The following is a 14,939-nucleotide window of genomic DNA, read 5'->3' on the forward strand; positions in this document are numbered from 1 at the left end:
AATATTACCTTTGTAATCCTCCATAGTTTACATATTTAAAAACTTTTTTTTTCTGAAAAGTCTATAGGCTTTATCAGATTGCCCAAACACAAAGAAATCAAGAATCCTTGTTCTGGACATAGTTTGCCAGATTTTAGCAAAGAATTTGGGAAAGCCATTTATTCTGTGTTTGGGTTTTAAAAATCAATCACAAAGTTACATAATGGAGAAAACATGGCTCATCAGAACTATATCTTTAAAAAATCTGGACATTTTTGTGGATTGTAAGCACAGGATAAGAGTCAATAATATAAGGTTAAGCAAACAAAAAGTAATTTTAAAAAATCTTAGATTATATTAAGCAAAACACAGCATCTAGGTCTAGGGAAATGATGGTTGCACTGTCCTTGGCCCTGGTCGGACCATAACTGGAGCATAGCGTTCCGTTCTATAGACCATATTTGAGGAGGGACATTGATAAAGTGAAATGATTCCAGAGGGGAGTGAGCAGATTGGTTTAAAATCTATAGTATCATTTATTGAAGGAAATGGAGGATGGTTAGCTTGGACAAGAAGAGGCTTCTGAAGGCCATGATATCTGCCTTCATAGAGGCAGCCAGGTGGTATTAGGAAGACCTGAGTTCAAATCCTATGTCAGATATGTCCTAGAAGTGTGACTATCATTCAACTTTTACTGCCTAAGTTTTTCAGCTGTAAAATGGACCTCATAATAGTAGCAACTACTCCCTCCCCAATCCCCAGGATTGTTGTACAGGTCAAATGAGATATTTGTACAGTTCTTTGTTAGAGATGCTAGATAAGTGCTAGCTATTATTTTTTATGTTGTATTAAAAGAGCCTTCTTGTGGAATAGAGATTCGAGTTGTTTTTTGTGACCCCAGTGGGCAGAAATAGGAACAGTGGGTGAAAGTAGAAGAGAAACATATTCAGGATTGATTAAAACATTTACCAGGTAAAGCTATCTAAAAGTTTAATGGGTTACCTCTGGAGAAAGGGGCTTTTCCTTCTCTTGAGAAATTCAGGCAATGGTGGGTGACCATTTGGGTATATTTTAAAGGGGGGCTCAGCTATTGCTTCAATTGGATAGCCTCTGAAACCCTTCTCGACTCAAAGATCATCAATGATGTAACATTTGGGCAAGAAAAAACTTTTTAGATTGGTTCAGTGATCTGGGTGGAAAACATACTCTAGACATTGGTCGGAGGCTGATGACGTCTTTTCTGCCTTTATTTCAGAGGCTCTTATGATCCCTACTCCCTTCTATGGTGGAATCGTCAACAGTACCTACCTCTATGGGAATGTCCAGCTGGTCTATGCTCACCTGGACAGCAAGGTCAGAGCTGGGTCCCCCTGTCACTGTCCATCCAGACAGTGCTGAACTTCTCTGGGAATGACATTGAGATTGTTTATGGGTACATTGGATTAGGACTCTGGTGAGGAGGCAAAGGTCTGCTCCTTGAGCTGGTGATTTCAGGGAAGGGCCACCAGAGTTCTGAGGAGGTGATTTAGCCAGGGTTTGGGTTTCTTCCAGATTACAGAGACCAACACCCGCCCCTTCCAACTTACTGTGGAGAAACTGGAAATGGCCTTGCAGAGAGCCAGGTCTGAGGTATGAGGGGTCCTAAGCTTGGGGCAGCCTCTGCTGATAGAGGAAGAGAGCCAGGTATTCATTAATTGATTTATGAAGCACCATCTGGATGAAATGCAACATGTTAGGCAATGGGGAGATAGAAAATTTAGCCAAGATGATGGCCCTGTCCTCATGGAGTTTACAGGTCGCTTCAGAGCTTTGCACTTACTAAATATTTTTTGACTTGAATTCAGTTTAATTCAGTTGGATGATTGGATTTGATTATAATCATTGAATTACCTGTCTCTGAGCATGATTTTAGGTAGCTCCCTCTGGGAAGCCAGATTCTCTTCATCTTTCTCTTGTCAAGGGGAAGACTTGTTTCCTTTGCAGATGCTCGTACTCAGTCATCCCTTTCTTCCCATTCTGCTTCAAAAATAGCTTTTGGCTGTCTCCTTCATCTACCCTGATGGAAGGGGCTCGGGCTCTGAAGGCTGAGTTAAGGGCCCACTTTGAATGACTGAGTTAAGGAGTTAGAGGTTGACACTGGGTGGGTATAAAGGTCTGTGCTACTCCCTTGACACTCGGCTTGGTTTTAGGGGGTGCATGTCAAAGGTTTGATTCTCATCAACCCCCAAAATCCACTGGGTGACGTCTACTCCCACGGAGAGCTGTTGGAATACCTGGAGTTTGCTAAGAGGTACGACCATATCTCTTCCTCCATCCCACAGGCTAGAGGAAGGAACCCCACTGTCTATACAGTTAAGAAGTCAAGCTGGAGCTAAAGACAGGAAGCAGTAATAATTATATGCCTCATTTTCATTTAGTGATCTATGCTTTCTCAATTGCTTTCATAGCCTTTCAAACATCAGATTCTAAAAACAATCACGTAAAATATAAACATAATATCCCCATTTTTCAGATGAGGAAAATGGAAGCTACAGAGTAAATTAGTTCCCCCAAGATACAAAGCTGGGCTAGAACTAATTAATTGCTTTTGACTGATTTCTGGGCCAGTGCTATTTCCATTCCTATTAACAAATCTGGGTCACCATGGGAGAAGTCATATTGCCAAGCCTTGAGAAAGGCTTGTGATCAAATCTCAGAGGTTGTGCTCAAAGGGTGAGGTCCCTAGCATCCTAGCAGGAGAGAGTGGATGGAAGACTTATCCTGGAGTCAAATTTATCCTGGAATCAAATCTTCCCTTGGAGCTTTCTGTATGTGAGGTTGCTTTACTGAGCATTGAGCCAGGAGTCATAAAGAACCAAGTTCAAATCCAGGCTCCATAATTCCCAGCTGTGTGATATTGGGCAAATCACTTTACTCCATTTGTTTGCCTCAGTTTCCTCATCTATAAAATGAGCTGGAGAAGGAATGGCAAACAATCCCAATTTGTTACAGAGAATCACAAATGTCTCAACAAAAAAGCCACCTATCTCCTAAGATTGTTGTGAGGAGAATCAAATGAGATAATATTTGTAAAGGGCTTAAAATAGTCTTAGCACCTAGTAGGTACTCTATAAATGTTGCATATTATTATTAAGTGATTCTGGATAACTTACATAGCTTCTCACAACACATGGGTCATATAACCTCACAGGGTTGTTGTAAGGATGGAATTTAAAATAATTTGTAAAGTACTCTGAAAATGTGCATAATTCTCTTTTACCCATGGAAACCAAGGCCATATAAAATGAGAGCTGCTGTTCTTGTCCATGGATAGAGACTGCAACTATACTTCTTGTCCAATGGATGGGGGCTGCTCTTGTTGTCCATGGATGGGGCTGCTCACACCCAACTGATTTATAGTCAGTGCATGAATGAACTACTCTTATTGCCCTATGGATGGCGGCTGCTCTTATTGTACATGAATGGGACTGCTCTTACTGTCCATGGATGAGCTGCTTTTATTGTGCATGAATGGAGCTGTTCTTATTGTCTATGGATGGGGCTGCTCTTTCTGTCCACGGATGGAGCTGCTCTAATTGTGCATGGATGGGGCTGCTCTTACGACTGTCCATGAATGTGGCTGCTCTTATTGTGCATTACTGGGGCTGTTCTTATTGTCTATGGATAGGGCTGCTCTTACTGTTCACAGATGGAGCTGCTCTTATTGTGCATGGATGGGGCTGCTCTTACGACTGTCCATGGATGTGGCTGCTCTTATTGTGCATGGATGGGGCTGCTCTAATTGTGCATGGATGGGGCTGCTCTAATTGTGCATGGATGGGGCTGCTCTAATTGTGCATGGATGGGGCTGCTCTAATTGTGCATGGATGGGGCTGCTCTAATTGTCAGTGAATGAAACTACTCTTATTGCCCATGAACAGGGGCTGCTCTTATTGTCCATAAACTGCTATTTTTGTCCATGCTCTTTGGGTTTCTCCGGTGATTTGGGGAGAATAGGCCCAAGATGAAAAACCTGAGTCAGAAGAGATGATGGCAGGCTACATGGGGTCATGGAAAGAGCTTTAGATCTAGGTTGGAATCCCAGCTCCTTGGCTTTCCAAATGGGTGACTTTTGGGCAAGCTGTTAGTTTCTCTGGGTGCTCTGGGAGATGGTATTGCCAACTTCTATTGGCCTTCTGGCCTTTCTGGGGCTGCTTGAACAGGAGCTATGGCAATCCCCATAAAGAGCAGATCCAGCTCAGAAAGATGGCATGGTCACACTGAACTGTCCTTCCTCCTCATCTCTAGGCACGAGCTGCACATCATCTTGGATGAGATTTACATGCTGACAGTGTTTGATGAATCAGCCACGTTCCACAGTGTGCTGAGCATGGACAGGTGAGCTGGCAACTACTGGCCCTTGGGGGGTACTTTTTTACTAGGTTATTCCCTCTTATTCCTCTTAAATAACAGAATAAATAAGTCAGAATTTATATAGCCTGATATTCACCTAGAGCAGAGATGTCAGATTCAAATAGAAATGGGAATTACTCAATCATACAAAAAGATCCCTGCAGGTCATATATTGATTAGAATACCACATGTGCATTTTTTATTAATACATTAACCCATTAAAATCAAATAGGATCTTTGATTTTATAATTTATAATAATTTATTTTTATATTTTAATTGGTTTGGGATATACTTGGGAGTGTTTTGGGCCATGTGTGCTGTGTTTGACACTTCGGCTCCCAAATATTAACTGAAATCAGTGAGAATAGCTGAGCTGAGGAAGCAGGCAATCTCCCCCAAAGGAGGGCTCTTCCCTACTCTGATCTTGTTTCTAAAAACTAGTTAAAAGTAGGGAAAAACCCAGAATGGGGTTTCTAAAACTGACTCTTATGCCATGGCTTAAGAGTTGATTATATTGACAGCAAATAAAGCAAGAAAATCTGTTGCTGCTCCTTCACAGGAGAGCGGGAAGCACAAGGAACTTTGTATATTTTCCTGCATGTCCCCCCCCCCCCGAGTTAATTATGCTCTACTTGGGAATATTTGTGTGTCAGGCTGTGCTTCAGGATCCGAGGTCACCGAAGGCCGGGTGACAATTATCCTGTGCATAGACTTTCCTAGAGTAGGACCAAGTGTGCTAGCGTGTCCTTGGGGAGCGTTCTGATTGGACCAGCCCCTTCAGGGAAGGCACCCCCAGTCCATGCTCTCTGGACATAGCTGGGATCTGTTACAAGGCCAGCAATGGCTACAGCCTTGACAAAACTGCCACGTCCTGCCCTCTTCTCATGAATTGGCCAGTGTCAGACATCATGGAACACTTACAGTCAGGGCTCATGGGAACTCTTTCTACTTTAGAACAAGAACCTTTCCCTTGATCATGCTCACTGAAAGTAATACTGATGACTTGATGATGTTCCGGAACTGACCCCAACTATCCTATAACCCTGCCCCCTTTTGTCCTCCCTGCAGGCTGCCGGACCCTCAAAGGACTCATGTCATGTGGGGGACCAGCAAGGTGAGCACCACAATGTTCTAACTCCGAGAGAGGAGTAGAGACAGCTGGGAAAAGGGAAGGGATCATGATAGATTGTCTGGCCATGTCTTCTCTGTAGGACTTTGGAATATCTGGGATCCGCCTTGGCGCACTGTACACAGAAAACAGGGAAGTGGCCAGTGCCGTGGCCAATCTGTGCTACTTCCATGGCATAAGTGGTATCATCCAATACCAGATAGCTCAGCTGCTGCGGGATCATGGTGACTATTTGGACCCAGTGGTGGTGGAAAGGGAGGCGGGATGGAGGAGAGGGAACCCCATTATCCTTGAGTGATGGATTCAGTGGGATGGTAGATTTCATCATTTATGGTGCTGAATGATGTAAGGGTTACAGAAAGCTCTCCACCACCCTCTCCATTAACTCCTGTCTGGAGTTTATCTGCTTTAGGTTTCTCTTGTTTCTCCACTTCTGTTGATTCTCCTCCTCTCTCTCTGATCACTTCTCAGCTTCCTTTGCTGGATGATCATCCAAGTCCCTAATTGTGAATCCCTCTTATTTTATTTCTTTATATCCTAACTCTTAGCGACCTGATCAGCTTCTGTGGGACAACTGTATGCTTTTGACTCAGTTTCTCACTTGAGCTGCATCACTTTGGATACCCAGAAGTCCCAGAGGCATCTCCAATCCGGTGTGTCAGAAATGGAATACGTGTCTCCCCAGTTCTCCCTAACAGTCATCCCTTCACCAAACTTTTCTATTTCTTTTGAGAGCAGCTTCCTTCCATTCTCACTGCTTTTCAACTTTGGAGTCACCCTTGACCTCTTCTCCCTTCATCATCTCCCTTACAACAATTCTAAGAAGTCACCTTCCACTGAAGTTGACTCCCTCCCCTATCTCTCTCCAAGATACTTTCCCCTCTCCTGGAAGGACACTTCACTCTTTCCTCTGCCCTGGAAGGACAAGCAAAATGAGTCTGCTCTCTATTCCAAAAAAAACAGCCTTTCAGTCTCCAAAAATCTGTCTCTTCCATGTCTTCCCTTTCCAATTCAAACATCTTTATTTTTCCACTAAATCTTCATCTCTAGGGTATCCCAAAAGTTTCCATTCCATTTTAATTCTTAATAGCTGAAATTTAAACTTTTAAAATTTAAATTTAGGGGGCAGCTAGGGGGCGCAGTGGATAGAGCACCAGCCCTGAATTCAGGAGGACCCGAGTTCAAATCTGGTCTCAGACACTTAACACTTCCTAGCTGTGTGACCCTGGGCAAGTCACTTAACCCCAGCCTCAGGGGAAAAAAATTAAATTTAAGCACAATAGCTTTAATAACTTCAAATTTTATTAAGACTTTAGGAACACTTCATCCAAAGCATAGTCTCTGGTCACTTAATTATTCTTGTTGCTTTTCTTTAGACATGATTTAGTTTGTTAGTTTCCAAATGTGGTGCCCAGAACTGAATGCCCACCCAGAATGAAAATTCTAGTTATCTTCTGATTTGGACATAATGTAACCTGTACCCAAAAGAGGTATCATGTGTGATAGAAAGCTTCCTCTACTAACATAGTGAGCAAATACTAAGTGCTTAAAAATGTTGATTTGGGATTCTGAGGGTCTGGCTCAAATCAGCAAACATTTATTATTCACCTCCTACATGTCAAGTACTGGGTTATGAAGCATAGCAAAAAACAGTACTTATCTTTAAGGCAACCTTATTCTAGTGGGAGAGACAAAATGTAAACAATCTGGACTCATAAAATATGAACAGATTAAATGGGAGGTAATCTCTCAGTAAAGGTTCTAGTATTAAGGAGACCAGAAAACATTTCACATAGAAGGTGAGGTTTGAACTAAGTCTTTAAGAAAGCTCAGAAGCAAGAGGTAGCATCTAGGAAGGAGAATGCTCTAGGCCCAAGGGACAGCCAATAAAAAGGCACAGATTTTGGAGAAGGAATTGAGGAATAGCAAAAAGGTCAGTGTCGTGGATTGTACAGTATATGGAGGGAAGTCAAGTTTAAAGAAGACTAGAAAGATAGGAAGGGGTCAGGTTATGAAAGGCTTTAAGAGTCAGAAGATATATTGATCATGGAGGTGATAGGGAGCCACAGCAGATTATTGAGTGGAGGTGGGATGTGACATGGTCAGATCTATGCTGGGGGAAGATCACTTTGATAAATGAGTGGTGTGGAAGAAACTTGAACTAGCAGGATATTGAGATAATCCAGGCATGAGGTGATGAAGGTCTGTGGAAGAGAAAAGAAGGGATTGTACATAAGAGATGTTATTAAAGGTAGAAATGGCAATGCCATTTTGGGGGAACCAGAAAGAGTTCGACACTTGGTTGTGAGCATGGATGACTGTGAGGATGCTGGTACCTCCACTGTAACAGGGAAGTTTGTCCATAAGAGATGTTGTAAAGGTAGAAATGGCAACAGATTGCATGTTGGGGGAACCAGAAAGAGTTTGACAGCTAAATTATGAATCGGGATGACTGTGGAAGTGCTAGTTCCTCCACTATAACAGGGAAATTTGTGCATAAGAGATTTTATAAAGGTAAAATTGACAACAGATTGCCATTTTGAGGAGAATCAGTGAGAGTTTGACACCTAAATTGTGAATTTGGACGATTGTGGAGATGCCGATACCTCTGCTATAACGAGGAAATTGAGAAGAGAGGACGGTTTGGAGATGTGAGATTAAGAACATTCAGTTCAAGACATCCAATAGAGAAGCTGAAGATGCAAGACAAATTGAGAAAAGTTAGAGCTGTGTAAATGGATAATTAACATATCCATCATCATTAAATCCATGGGAGCTGATGAGATTACCAAGTGACATAACTTAGAGGAAGAAAGCAGAGGGAAGGGATAGAGCTCTGGGAGATCCCCATGGTTAGTAGGCAAGACCTGGATGAAGATTCAGCAAAGGAGACTGAGCAGGTGCAATCGGACAGGTGGGAGGAGAAGCAAGACTCTTGAGTATCATAAACCTAATGAGAAAAGGCTATCAAGAGGAAGACACTTTGACAAGAGCAAAGGGAGCGGAGCTCAGGACAAATGAAGATTGAGGAAAAACCTTTAGGTTGAGCAATGAGGAGGTTATTGCTGGTTCTGTCCCTAACCATCAATATGACCTGGGTCCAGTTCCTTCACCTCTTGTGGGCTCCGTTTCTTCATCTGTAGATAATTGATGAGGTTCTTTTAATCTCTGAGGGCAGTATCGTCCAATCTTAAGAATCGTCAAACTTGGACTCCTGAATTTTGAATTCCAGCTTTGAGATTTACTGGCTAGATGAGGGTGAATGAAACTTTCTGCTTCCGCTTTTTCATCTATAAAATGAGGACCATACACTGATTACTTAAGATCATTGTGAGGAAAACATTTTACTAACCTTGGTTTACTATAGAAAGATGAGTGGTTATTTACTTCTCTTCCCCATCATTAGCATTGTGCTTTACCCAAATTGGCATTTCATGTTTATTGTTGGTTCAGAAGGAGCCAATGTAAGAAAAGGTGGGATTTGGGGGTCCAGATTCTTCTTATTATTAATATTTTATATTATCAATCATATTATTTTATATATAATATACTAATTATATTAATGTATAAAATAGGTTAATTATAATTATTGTTGATATTATTAATAAGCATTAACTAATTACCATTAAAGTAATAAGAAACTTTGGAGTCTCTCTTTCCCTGAGTAGATTGGATCAATCAAGTTTACCTGCCCACTAACCGGGCGAGGCTCAAGGCTGCCCACACCTACATCACAGATGAGCTAAAAACTCTGGGCATCCCTTTTCTCAACCGCAATTCGGGCCTATATGTCTGGATAGATCTCAGGAGGGTGAGTGTGAGAAAGAGGAGGCTCACGGTGACAGTGGGTGAATGGGGGTGCTCTGGGAATCGGGAGGCTTTTTAGAAACCTTCTGATTTGGACTCCCTGGGTTCTGATTCTCCACCCACCCACCTCACACCCGTGGCTTCCCTCAGTACCTCCACACGGGCACCTTTGAGGAGGAGCTGTTGCTGTGTCGCCGTTTCCTGAGAAACAAAGTGCTGCTGCACTGTGGCAAGAGTTTTCAGTGCTTCGAGCCCGGCTGGTTCCGTCTGGTCTTCACAGACAAGATTCACCGGCTGCAACTGGGTGAGCAAAGCCAACTGTCTCCCACCTTCCTCTCCAGATTTGTACACTAAGGAACATCGTAGTTGAAAGTATTTTTTAAACTTTTCTTTTTTTTATCAATGCTTTTTATTTTCAAAACATATACGTAGATAATTTTCAATATTCACCCTTGCAAAACCTTGTGTTCCAATTTTTCCCCCTTTCTCTCATCCCCTTTCCTAGATGGCAAGGAATCTAATATATGTTAAACATGTGCAGTTCTTCTGTACACATTGCCACAATTATCGTGCTGTACAAGAAAAATCAGATCAAAAAGGGGAAAAATGAGAAAGAAAATAAAACGCAAGCAAACAACAACAAAAAAGTGAAAATACTATGTTGTGATTTACCCTCAGTTCCCACAGTCCTCTCTCTGGGTGTAGATGGCTCTCTTTGTCACAAGATCATTGGTTCTGATCTGAATCAGCTTGTTGCTGAAGAGAGCCACGTCCATCAGAATTGATCATCATGTAATCTTGCCGTTAGCACAAAGTATTGATCAAATATTTGTAGTTAGAAGAGACTTCATCCATTTTATAGATGAGCAAATGGAAGCAAATAAAGTGACTTCCCCCAAATCACACAGATCATGGAATTAGAAGAGCAAAGAATCATTGATTTGAACGGGAAGGAAACTAGTAGTTTAGGAGCTACTCCAACCATTCTTCCATCTTACAAATAAGGGAACTGAGGTCCAGGAAAGTACTCCAGATATAAGCCGGAGGTAATTTTGTGCAGGGATCAGTAAAGAGGCTAATTTGGCTGCAGTGGAGTATGCACAGTGGTTGCTAGAGTAATGTGTGGCAAAGCATCGATTCTGGAGAAGTCTGGGTAGTGAGTATAATATAAATGTAACGGAATAATGCTGTGCTGGAAGAAATAAGAACCAGGAGACCAAAGTTCAGACCCTTCCTTTGCCATCCATGTGGCATTGGGAATGTCACTTAATTTGTCTTGCCTCAGTTTCCCCCTCTGTAATATGAGAAGGCCGCACCAGATGGTCTCAGAGCTGCTTGATTTCTAACACTTGTGGTGTCTGAGGGTTTCTTGCACAAGCCACTCTCCAGGGCTGCCTCAATATACCCACCTGTGCATTAGCCCTCTGACTCCCTCTCCCCTGTTCTGTCCCCATGTTCCCCTTCCAGGAATGCAGAGGATCCGGCAAGTACTAGAACATCAGACCCAGGAGCTACAGCAGAAGTTGTCCCTGCCCAGGCAGCCTTGGGGGCAGGAAGGCCAGGCAGATGGCACTGAAGAGTCAGTGTTTCTGCCCATGCAGCAAGGGCCAACAAATGGCACCAAGACAAGGGACCTAATCGGGTTACTTCAGCAACAGATGTGCTCATCTGCTTGGCTACAGAAGGGCTCCCTGGAGCAGCTGGCCCAGGAGCAGCCTGGAGCCTTGGTCAGCAAACAGTAGGGACCACCGGTGAGGGGCTGATCAGCAGGGACGAAGCTTCTTTTGGATCCGGGGAGTCCCCCGTTGCAAACAAGAGTGAAAGAAGTCTTTGAGCCAGTCTTTGGAGCCTTCTGAAGAACACAGATCCTCTTCCATCCCTCTCTCCTGTTGTCCAAGAGGAATCACTTGATGTGTTGGTTTTGGGGAAGCAATCACTGTATTTTCTGTGGCTCTTCTACGTCTTCCAGGACTCTTAGAAGTGGGGTGAGGGGCCAGGTCTTGTGCTCTAGTCTTTCTTCCTAAGTAACTTTGAAAACTGTTGTTTTTCTATCTGGTGTTCATTAAATTTCTGGTTTGCTTTTCAAATTTCTAGCCTTTTGTCATTTACCTTGATTTCCCTCATTGCCTTTAATGTCTTCATTTGTAGAGATAAAGGGTTGGGCTTGACCTCTAAAGTTAATTCTAGCCCAAATCTAGGATCTTGATAATACAACATTTCACTTAACACAATTACATTAAGTCTAAAGTACTTGGGAGTCCAAGACCTACCCAGGAATTAGATTAATACAGTCACAAAATGTTCTTTACAGGAATAAAAGGTAAACTTAAACAACTGCAGAAGTATTAATTGCTTATAGTTAGGTTGAGTCAGTCTAATATAGAGGACTATATTACCTCAAAAAGCTTCCTTTTTCAATACTGTACCAATCAAACTACCAAAGGATTATTTTATTAAATGGTACCCCCCAAAATGATTTGATAGGCTAAAAAGAGAGATCAGTAGTGGTACTCATTAGTCACACAACATCCCTTAAATCTTAAAAGAATGCTTAATTAGAGAATTTTGTTTCTAAGCCACAATAATTTCTAGATATACCTCATTTTTACCCTTTTAGAAGGACTTCTCTTAAACTGGCTCCCACCTCTTAATAAAGGGGAAAAAAAGCAAAGCAACCAGCATAGCAATCATATCTTAAAAGGCATAAAATATTATACATATATAGATCCCCATTTCTCCTAAGAAAATTACTTAATTTAAAATTACTAAAATTACTTCCACCATGTTGTTGATCAAACTCTTTGTGAACTTGTTTGAAGTTTTCTTGACAAAGATACTGCATATACTTTCTTCTCCAGCTCATTTTACAGATGAGGAAACTGAGGCAAACAGTATTAACTGCTTTGCCTAAGGTCACACAGCTATTTATTTTTATAATTATTACAAGTAAAGACAATTTTAAACATTCATCTAAAAAAGTTTTGAGTTACAAATTTTCTTCCTTCTTCCCCTTAAGATGAATAGCAAGATGTGCATTCATGTAAAAAAATATAAAAAATAAAAAATATAAAAAAATATTTCCATATTAAACATATTGTGGAAGAAGAAACAGACTAAAAAAACAAAACCCACAAAAAATAAAGTGAAAAATAGTACAGTTCCATCTGCAGTCAGAATCCACCAGTTCTTTCTGAAACAGACCATTTACAAAAGAGGAAACATGAGACTACTAAAAATCAGTTGGAAAAAAATGCTCAAGCTGACTTCAAACATTTAATTGAAAAGAGCATCTACAAGGCAAATGAAACTGAATGCTATGAAATTGTAATGTTCCAGCTTGTCCTCAAATAAAAGCTAGAAGTTATTATTGTAGAAAAGGAGGAATAGGGATGTGGAATATACCCGCTCAGTATATTTTCTTACTGTGTACACCCAAGGAATTTTATTCATTTTTAAAAATGAACTTTTATTGAAAATTCAGCCAAAAAGGACATTATTTTTATTTAGAAAACTAAAGAAAAATTTAAAAAACACCCAAGCACAAGGATAGCATTAGGGTACTTCTGTGTTTCGAATTTCAGAATGAAGAAATGAAAAAGAACACTTATATATCTAACAATCCACATTTGAACACTAAAAGACCACCTCCTGTTATTAAGTTAAAATATATTATATTTAACATATACTTTAACATGTTTTACATGTATAGGACTGCCTGCCATCTAGGGGAGGGGGTGGAGGGAAGGAGGGAAAAAGTTGGAACAAAAGTGTTTGCAAGGGTCGATGTTGAAAAATTACTCATGCATATGTTTTGTCAATAAAAAAGCTTTAATAATAAAAAAGAGAGGAAAAAAGAAAGAAAAAGAAAAAGTTAAAATATAAAACCACTTATTTTTGGAGAGATTTGGGATATTCCTGGACATCTTTAGTACATTCTGTATCATCACACCTATGGTATGAACACTGAGTATAATGGAGATCTTAGTTGATGTCATTAATTTGACAAGATATTTTTTCTCTTTTTTATTTTTTTGTTAGAAGAATAGTGACTGGAGGGCTATATAAAGAAGTGAAAGTGATATAAAAACAAAAATAAAATTTTAAATTAAAAAGACTGGAAAATGTTTAAGTTCCTAATAATCAAAGAAACATAAACCAACTTTGAGCTATGACCTCACCTATTCAATTGGCAATAATAATTAAAATCAATGCTGGCAGGGTTTGGAGACAGGTACAATTGTTGCTGGTAGAACTTCAAATAGGTACCTTCCCTTAGAAAGCAATCTGGAGGGGGTGTGGGGAAGATACAACAGCCAGGAGGCTGAGGTTGGCTAATCTCTTGAGTCTCTGGAGGGGGTTCCAAGCTGCATTGGATTATATCAATGGGTTGTCTCAATAAGTTGAGTGACAGAGTCCTTGAAAACTTAGGTGGGAGTGGGGGTGGGGGGTGCACAAGGCTATCTAATGAGGTCCAAACAGCTCCAGATAAGCAGAGCAGATCAAAGTTCCCCAGCCAATCAGCAGTGGTATCCAACTATGAGTGTCCTTTTATTTCTAGCCTTGTTAAAATGAAGTGACAAAGTCTTTAAAAATAAAGGCAAGGGGAGAAATCTGACAGCTCTTAAAATTTTATCCCCGCCCCCCAAATATTATCCCATTCTTGCATCCAATAATCATATTGTTAGATACATATATCCTCAGGGAGCAAGCAAAAGCAGAGCTAGCTGTTCAAAAATATTAATAGAAACATTATTTCTAATTGCAAAATGCTAGAAACTACCCCCAATTTTTTATTTTTATAAAAAGAATAAAAAACAAAAAAATAAAAGATCTGACTAAATCATGGTACATTAGCTTGATGGAGCAAGGAGAGAGACTGAGTCTGAGCACTTGGCTTAAGTGACTTTCCATGGTTCCCACAGTCACTCTGTGCCAGAGAGAGGCTTTGAATCCAGGGGAGCTAGGCCAGTACACCCTCCCTGGAATACCATAAAGTCTACACTTTTGAGCGATATAAGGAACTCCAGACAGTCCTTTATGCAATAATGCAAAGAGAATAAATCTATAAAATTGAGCCATGAGACACCTACAGTTGCCCAATTATTTAAAAAAGAAAAAAAAAAAGACTTTTTTTTTTTTTTTTTTTTTTTTTCCTTTTAAAAAGACTTTTTTTTTCCGCCTATTTCCCTTCCTTTGGAAGCTTAGAAGCTACTCAGGGGCTGGTCCCACCCACTCTGCTATTCCAGTGAATTTTCATTTACACCGTTTCCTACGTGGGCCAATTTGCCCCTTCGTAGACTGAACTTAATGGAAATGTTCAATGGGTTTAGGTTTAGCCCACTGGCACTCAGAACTCCTGAATTTCAGTAATCCCCAGCCTCAGCCTTCCCCGATTAAAGGCTATCACAACCAACCTAAGTAAGGGCATGACTAAGAAGATATGATTATTTTATGAGTGAAATTCATTTATTTAAATTTGAGTAGTTGATAATATCTAATATAAATAAACATAATAATGATTAATTCAATAATTAGTCATAAATATTATTTAAATAATTATAAATAATGATCAAATAAATAACATTGAGCTTATAATGAATCACTTAAAAATGTGGAATGTCAAAGGTAGAA

The 14,939-nt window shown here is 40.5% G+C and overlaps 1 protein-coding gene across 4 annotated transcripts in view; it reads left to right on the forward strand.

Moving 5' to 3' along the window:
- The window catches only part of LOC141546856 (1-aminocyclopropane-1-carboxylate synthase-like protein 1), an 82,859-nt gene extending 71,464 nt beyond the window's left edge, over positions 1–11,395 (forward strand). For all 4 annotated transcript variants that reach the window (XM_074274992.1, XM_074274993.1, XM_074274994.1 and 1 more), the window contains 9 exons: positions 1,235–1,332; positions 1,531–1,608; positions 2,169–2,269; positions 4,267–4,356; positions 5,441–5,486; positions 5,584–5,725; positions 9,170–9,312; positions 9,459–9,612; positions 10,776–11,395. In XM_074274992.1, the coding sequence (XP_074131093.1) occupies positions 1,235–1,332; positions 1,531–1,608; positions 2,169–2,269; positions 4,267–4,356; positions 5,441–5,486; positions 5,584–5,725; positions 9,170–9,312; positions 9,459–9,612; positions 10,776–11,050 (1,127 nt within the window). In that variant the 3' untranslated portion in view covers positions 11,051–11,395. The remainder of the gene's footprint in view (positions 1–1,234; positions 1,333–1,530; positions 1,609–2,168; positions 2,270–4,266; positions 4,357–5,440; positions 5,487–5,583; positions 5,726–9,169; positions 9,313–9,458; positions 9,613–10,775) is intronic.
- Positions 11,396–14,939: the final 3,544 nt, after the last annotated feature.

The sequence above is a fragment of the Sminthopsis crassicaudata genome, chromosome 6 (genome assembly GCF_048593235.1).
Source record: "Sminthopsis crassicaudata isolate SCR6 chromosome 6, ASM4859323v1, whole genome shotgun sequence".
NCBI lineage: Eukaryota > Metazoa > Chordata > Mammalia > Dasyuromorphia > Dasyuridae > Sminthopsis > Sminthopsis crassicaudata.